The sequence below is a fragment of the Entelurus aequoreus genome, linkage group LG16 (genome assembly GCF_033978785.1).
Source record: "Entelurus aequoreus isolate RoL-2023_Sb linkage group LG16, RoL_Eaeq_v1.1, whole genome shotgun sequence".
In the NCBI taxonomy this organism is placed as follows: Eukaryota; Metazoa; Chordata; class Actinopteri; order Syngnathiformes; family Syngnathidae; genus Entelurus; species Entelurus aequoreus.
In genome coordinates, this window is record NC_084746.1 from 49,039,094 (window position 1) to 49,047,329 (window position 8,236).

The following is an 8,236-nucleotide window of genomic DNA, read 5'->3' on the forward strand; positions in this document are numbered from 1 at the left end:
CAATACAAAAAAGCTCTGTTTTCATCCCAAAATTCCACAGTATTCTGGACATCTGTGTTGGTGAATCTTTTGCAATTTGTTTAATGAACAATGGAGACTGCAAAGAAGAAAGCTGTTGGTGGGATCGGTGTATTAGCGGCGGACTACAGCAACACAACCAGGAGGACTTTGAGATGGATAGCAGACGCGCTAGCCGCTGACCTCACCTTGACTTCCTCCGTCTCCGGGCCGCCGACCGCATCAGTGATCGGGTGAAGTCCTTTGTCGCTCCGTTGATTGCTGGAACGCAGGTGAGCACGGGTGTTGATGAGCAGATGAGGGCTGGCTGGCGTAGGTGGAGAGCTAATGTTTTTAGCATAGCTCTGTGAGGCCCCGTTGCTAAGTTAGCTTCAATGGCGTAGTTAGCAACAGCATTGTTAAGCTTCGACAGGCTGGGAAGCATTAACCGTGTATTTACATGTCCATGGTTTAATAGTATTGTTGATCTTCTGTCTATCCTTCCAGTCAGGGGTTTATTTATTTTGCTTCTATCTGCATTTGAGCCCGATGCTATCACGTTAGCTCCGTAGCTAAAGTGTTTTTCCAATGTATTGTCGTGGAGATAAAAGTCACTGTGAATGTCCATTTCGCGTTCTCGACTCTCATTTTCAAGAGGATATAGTATCCGAGGTGGTTTAAAATACAAATCCGTGATCCACAACAGAAAAAGGAGAAAGTGTGGAATCCAATGAGCCAGCTTGTACCTAAGTTACGGTCAGAGCGAAAAAAGATACGTCCTGCACTGCATTCTAGTCCTTCACTCTCACGTTCCTCATCCACGAATCTTTCATCCTCGCTCAAATTAATGGGGTAATCGTCGCTTTCTCGGTCCGAATCTCTCTCGCTGCATTGTACACAATAGGAAAATGTGAGCAGCCCTTCCTCCTGTGACGTCACGCTACTTCCGGTATAGGCAAGGCTTTTTTTTATCAGCGACCAAAAGTTGCGAACTTTATCGTCGTTGTTCTCTACTAAATCCTTTCAGCAAAAATATGGCAATATCGCGAAATGATCAAATATGACACATAGAATGGATCTGCGATCCCCGTTTAAATAAAAAACGTTCATTTCAGTAGGCCTTTAATAATAACTAGGTTAGTGTTATTCATACCTACCATTAATTTTTGATTGACTAGTTTCACTTGGTCAAACATTTTCTAACATTCCACACAACAAAATTTTCAAAAGTATGTATGATTCGCGCTGATATCTTATTAGATCAATATCATTACTCAACGGCTCCAATATTGGTATTGTATCGGTAGTGGAGAAGTCGTATCAAGACCGCATTATGACCTTAAAGGGGAACTGCACTTTTTATTTTTTATTTTTTGCCTATCATTCACAATCATTATAAGAGACGAGAACACACTTATCGCACCAATATCAGTAATGTATCAAAATTGAAAAAGTTGTATCAGGACCACCCTACCAAAAGGTATAAACTAGTGTTATATCTCTACTTTTTGGCAAAAAACACCATATCATCATCAAAATCCATCCATTTCCTACCGCTTGTCCCTTTCGGGGTTCTTGGGGGGCTGGAGCCTATCCCAGCTGCACTTTGCCATTCAACTTAATTATAGTATTGTAATCAGTTACCAATAATTCCTCTACATTGTGTCATGTCATTCAACATCCATCCTAACGTCCTTCAACTCTCACTTTGCAGACCAAGTGGTAGGTGGATTGAGGTAAGGTAAGATAAGATATGATTGTCTTTCTCCTCGCTGATTCTTCAGTTGTTGGTGGAGGGTGGGCGCGTTTTTTGTGCACGTCTGCAAGATTACCTGATAACATTTACGAAATGATGGAGGAGATGCACCCAGGGATTATACATACTTTATACCAGTGGTTCTCAAATTTTTTCCCAATAAGTACCACCTCAGAAAACGCTTAGCTCTCCAATTACCACTATATTGACCAACAGTGATATAGAGTAGTGTAGTAGGCCTAAGTTATCATTAAAAAAACAGGGCAGAGGTTTTATTTAACAAGTATATTTAATATTTTTGGCCACTGTAACATTACACATAGTTTGAACAGTAACACTGTGTTTGAAAATGGTAAAGTAAAATACTTATATAATAAATCATATCTTTGGCGTACCACTATATAGAGCCTGCGTACCAATGGTGGTACACGCACCACAGTTTGAGAATCACTGCTTCATACTATTGCACTACACTCTTGTGTCACTCTTCTTCACTATTACCTTTCTCATGACTGAATGCATCTTGTGTTCACCATCACTGCACTCTATGAAGTTATGCATGAAAATTCCATCTAAATATGTCAAACATTTTTAAATGCATGTCACATTTTTTCCCAAACACTGAAATTAATAACAACTTGTACTTGTGTTACTTTTGAAACCGTTCCATTGAGTCCTTTGTGTAACAATACCCTATTACATTACATCAACATATGTACTATCTACTGTAATACAAAAAGTGTTGTTTTTTTTAAATTCATATTATTCATGTACGCACTGTAGTCCAGTCTTTTCTTCATAACTCATCATTCCAACAGTATTTAAACACACCATATACTGTAACTGACCTTTTTATACTGACAATAAATATAACCATTTGTTGTATTGGGGTATATTTTCCCTGTTTTACAAACATTACCCCTAATTCCATCTGTTTGATATATATAACTAGGGCTGCAACTAACGATTAATTTGATAATCGATTAATCTGTCGATTATTACTTCGATTAATCGATTAATAATCGGATAAAAGAGACAAGCTACATTTCTATCCTTTCCAGTATTTTATTGAAAAAAAACAGCATACTGGCTCCATACTTATTTTGATTATTGTTTCTCAGCTGTTTGTACATGTTGCAGTTTATAGTTTATAAATAAAGGTTTATTTAAAAAATTTTTTTATTTTTTTTAAAGCCTCTGCGCATGCTCATAGCATAGATCCAACGAATCGATGGCTAAATTAATCGGCAACTATTTTTATAATTGATTTTAATCGATTTAATCGATTAGTTGTTGCAGCCCTAATAACAACTAATGTTACAATGCTAACAATTATTTCATAAACTTAAATATTTTTTATTTAATTTTGTTATTAAAAACAACTAAGAAAACACTCCTTTTGATAAAAACACACATTTTGGAGATACACTATATTGCCAAAAGTATTTGGCCACCCATCCAAATGATGAGAATCAGGTGTCCTAATCACTTGGCCCGGTGTTTTTTTTATTCATATTATTCATGTACGCACTGTAGTCCAGTCTTTTCTTCATAACTCATCATTCCAACAGTCGATTAATAATCGGATAAAAGAGACAAACTACATTTCTATCCTTTCCAGTATTTTATTGAAAAAAAACAGCATACTGGCTCCATACTTATTTTGATTATTGTTTCTCAGCTGTTTGTACATGTTGCAGTTTACAAATAAAGGTTTTTTATTTTTATTTTATTTTAATTTTAATTTTTTATTTTTTTATTATTATTTTTTTAAAAGCCTCTGCGCATGCGCATAGCATAGATCCAACGAATCGATGACTAAATTAATCGGCAACTATTTTTATAATCGATTTTAATCGATTATAAAAATCGATTAATTTTTATATTAGTTTTTAATATTAGTTGTTATTAACAACTAATGTTACAATGATAACAATTATTTCATAAACCTAAATATTTTTTATTTCATTTTGTTATTAAAAACAACTAGGAAAACACTCCTTTTGATAAAAACACACATTTTGGAGATACACTATATTGCCAAAAGTATTTGGCCACCCATCCAAATGATGAGAATCAGGTGTCCTAATCACCTGGCCCGGTGTATAAAATCAAGCACTTAGGCATGGAGACTGTTTCTACAAACATTTGTGAAAGAATGGGCCGCTCTCAGTGATTTCCAGCATGGAACTGTCATAGGATGCCACCTGTGCAACAAATCCAGTCATGAAATTTCCTCGCTCCTAAATATCCCAAAGTCAACATTATTATAAGAAAAGTGAAGAGTTTGGGAACAACAGCAACTCAGCCACCAAGTGGTAGGCCACGTAAACTGACAGAGAGGGGTTTAGCGGATGCTGAAGCGCATAGTGCAAAGACCTTCTGCAAAGTCAGTTGCTACAGAGCTCCAAACTTCATGGGACATTCCAATTAGCCCACGTACAGTACACAGAGAGCAGCATCTAAGCCAGACCTGGGCAAATCAAGGCCCGGGGGCCACATGCGGCCCGTTAAGCTTTTCAATCTGGCCCGCCGGACATTCCCAAATAATTTTTTTAGATCTTTAAGATGGAAAGTTTAGCTGCCATTATGATGTGCAATGATGTTTTCTAATGACCGTAAGTCTTGAACTATACAAAGTATTTCAATGGTTGGAATGTGCGCTTTTGCTTGATATACTAGTTACTATGGTAACCTAATTAGTTATTATGGTAATCGAATTAGTTAGTATGGTAATCTACGTCACAGCAGGGATTTTTTTTGTTAACTAAGTAAGTAGGTAAATGTTATTTATAAAGCGCTTTTCACAGATACAATCACAAAGCACTGTACAAAACATAGGTGAAGTAAAACAACAATCCAATTTAAAACAACAGGGGCAACATCATAAAAAGGATACAAAGTGGATTAAAAATGATTGTTAAAAGGTGCATTAACTTAAAGTTTTACTAAAAAGAGAAGTTTTCAAATGAGATTTTCAACACAGTCAAGATCACAGATGGACTGGTGCAAATTGTTCCAGAGTCTGGGAGCTATAGCCTGGAATGCCAGGTCTCCACGGGTTGTAAAACGAGTTTTCGGGATCTTTAGAAGACCCTGGCCTGAAGACTGGAGGCTGCGCCCTGAAGAGTAGGGGCATAACAAGTTAGTGATGTACTGAGGGCCCCCACCACGCAACGCACGGAATGTCAGGACTAAAATTTTAAACTCAATGCGGAATTTAACTGGGAGCCTTCGTGTTCATATTTCGCGGTGCTTGTTGCATTTTTGTTACGTTTCGCTTGATTGTAAAATATGTGGATGGAGAGGGGGTGTGACGTTCATATTCAGTGTTTTATCCTTCATAGTTAATATTGTAAATGCCACATTCTGTACATTCTAGGTTGCTCATACAGTAAAAAAAAACGGTCTGTCATAACGTTTTTAGCATTCAATCAGACATTATTGTGAGGTTTTGTATTAGTGTTCCTAAAAATCAGATATACCGGCCCCCAGACACATTTTTTTCTCTAATTTTGGCCCCCGAGTCAAAATAATTGCCCAGGCCTGATCTAATAAGCCATACATCACCAAGTCCAATGCAAAGCGTGGGATGCAGTGGGGTAAAGCATGTTGCCACTGGACTCGAGAGCGGTGGAGACGCCTTCTCTGGACTGAGGAATCACGCTTTTCCATCTAGCAATCTCATGGACCAGTCTGGGTTTGGAGGTTGCCATTTCGGACTGCATTGTGCCGAGAGTGAAATTTGGTGGAGGAGGAATTATGGTGTGGGGTTGGTTTTTCAGGAGTTGGGCTTGGCCCCTTAGTTCCAGTGAAAGGAACTTGGAATGCTCCAGAATACCAAAACATTTTGGTATCCGATATTATCGGCCGATATATGCGTTAAAATGTAATATCGGAAATTATCGGTATCGTTTTTTTTATCGGTATCTTTTTTTTTTTTTTTTTTTTTTTTAAATTAAATCAACATAAAGAACACAAGATACACTTACAATTGGTGCACCAACCCAAAAAACCTCCCTCCCCCATTTACACTCATTCACACAAAAGGGTTGTTTCTTTCTGTTATTAATATTCTGGTTCCTACATTATATATCAATATATATCAATACAGTCTGCAAGGGATACAGTCCGTAAGCACACATGATTGTGTGTGCTGCTGCTCCACTAATAGTACTAACCTTTAACAGTTAATTTTACTCATTTTCATTCATTACTAGTTTCTATGTAACTGTTTTTATATTGTTGTACTTTCTTTTTTATTCAAGAAAATGTTTTTAATTTATTTATCTTATTTTACTAATTTTTTTAAAAAGTACCTTATCTTCACCATACCTGGTTGTCCAAATTGGGCATAATAATGTGTTAATTCCACGACTGCATATATCGGTTGATATCGGTATCTGTAATTAAAGAGTTGGACAATATCGGAATGTCGGATATCGGCGAAAAGCCATTATCGGACATCCCTAATTTTGGACAATTCCATGGGATGGCACTTCAAGTTCATATGTGAGGAAAGGCAGGTGGCTAAATACTTTTGGCAATATAGTGTACATTGTTATTTGAGGAAATCAAATTTGTTTGTAGCTGACGATTGCTTTCGCTTTGCTGTGTGCTTTTTGCTGATTTGAGTTGTGTGTTTACGTCCCTTGCAGGAAGCTTTGGAGATGAAGAGAGAGGAGTACGAACGTCTACCAGGGTGGAAACAGGTCAACTTAAAGAAAGTCAAAGGACTGTTTTAAGCACGTTTGATTTGAAGACGGAAGCAGAAGAGCACAAAAAGACTTTTGAGTGATGGCGTCACAGAAACAGAATGTTTACATGAAGACTGGAGATGTACTACTTCCTGGTCCGTGTCAGGACATCCCGACATGTTGGTCTTGAGACCAGAGATGGGGACTCGAGTCTGCGACTTGGACTTGTTAAATGTTATTGCCAACATTTTTAAACACACTGTTACTGTTGGAGGAAGTACAATACACTTGTGAATGCCAAAGGAAAGCTTGCATAAGAAGTATTTTCATGACCGGACAATATATAGCGGATGACAGTGTGACCGTTACAAGACTTGTGCGCAACTCCCATTGAGACCATCGACGTGGTCTATTGGGAGCTTCCTGTGAACGCTCACGCCTCAGAGTGGTGAGATAACTTGTGGGGCGCTTGGTGTCGGAGTGACATCCATGCTGGGCTTGTGTGTACGTGTCCACGTGCGTGCAAATGAACCCCGTTTGAGCAAAATTATGTCGTTTGGTGGCGGCGTTGTAATTTTAAAGGCTTGGTGAATCTGTATAGTGCCTTTTTTTTTTTTTTTTTTTTGCTTTTTGTGTACAGTTTATACAAGGAACTTCTAGTGTGTATTTTCAAAGACTTTCTTTGGGATAAAAAAATGACAGAGAGAATCCAAAGTGAGTGCTGTTGTGTCTACTGCTTCATACATTAAAGCACTTTAATTCACTTGTAACTGCCTGAGGTTGTTTTCCTGAATATAAAGTATCATTCCAAAAATGTATTAGCATTTGTATTGCAACAGCTTTTTAAGATTGTTGTGCAATTACAGTAAAGAACAAATGGAACTGTATTGATTTGGTTTTCTTAATGTAATAGTCAGTTATCCAAAAACTGAATATCAAGATAAGACTTGGGCTATCCAAACTCTTTCCACCAAATACAGAATACAGAAAAATGAAAGAGCCATTGTGATATAATAATAATCCCCTCAATTCCCCCCAAAAATCGATGAACTCGCTGGAATATAAAGACAATATAACATACATCCATAAATGTGGATGCATATGCAAAAGTGCAATATATTTATCTGTACAGTAATCTATTTATTTACATGTATATATGCACCTTTTTGCTTTTTTATCCTGCACTACCATGAGCTAATGCAACGAAATGTCGTTCTTATTTGTACTGTAAAGTTCAAATTTGAATGACAATAAAAAGGACGTCTAGTCCAGTCTAGTCATATGTTCTAATTTCCTGAAAAATAATAAACTAGTCCAACACAGATATGCTTGTAATTTACACATAAAACAGCTTGCACCAATTATTATTGATATTAGTGTTATAAAGACTAACCAAATTTCCGGGTTTTTTTACATCTTTTTCCTCTTCATTCACAAAATGTTTTCCTGATTTTTGTAGTGTATTAGTTTAGTTGTAATTTTAGATTGTACTCTTAGCTTTAGACAAAAAACTTCAATCAATCAATCAATGTTTATTTATATAGCCCAAGTGTCTCAAAGGGCTGCACAAGCCACAACGACATCCTCGGTTCAGATCCCACATCACGGCAAGGAAAAACTCAACCCAATGGGATTACAATGAGAAACCTTGGAGAGGACCGCAGATGTGAGGACCTCCCCCCTAGGGAGACCGGTGCAATGGACGTAGAGTGGATCTTGCATAATATTGTGAGAGTCCAGTCCATAGTGGATCTAACATGATAGTGAGAGTCCAGTCCATAGTGGA

General features: G+C 37.4%; 1 protein-coding gene across 8 annotated transcripts in view; it reads left to right on the forward strand.

Annotated features, from left to right (window-relative positions):
* The window catches only part of LOC133631120 (supervillin-like), a 113,078-nt gene extending 105,865 nt beyond the window's left edge, over nt 1–7,213 (forward strand). For 6 of the 8 annotated variants that reach the window (XM_062023180.1, XM_062023181.1, XM_062023174.1 and 3 more), the window contains one exon: nt 6,412–7,213. In XM_062023180.1, coding sequence (XP_061879164.1) covers nt 6,412–6,498 — 87 coding nt within the window. In that variant the 3' untranslated portion in view covers nt 6,499–7,213. Of the gene's footprint in view, nt 1–1,711; nt 1,739–6,411 lie in introns of all 8 variants that reach the window. The other 2 variants (XM_062023175.1, XM_062023176.1) reach the window with 2 other exon arrangements.
* Nucleotides 7,214–8,236: the final 1,023 nt, after the last annotated feature.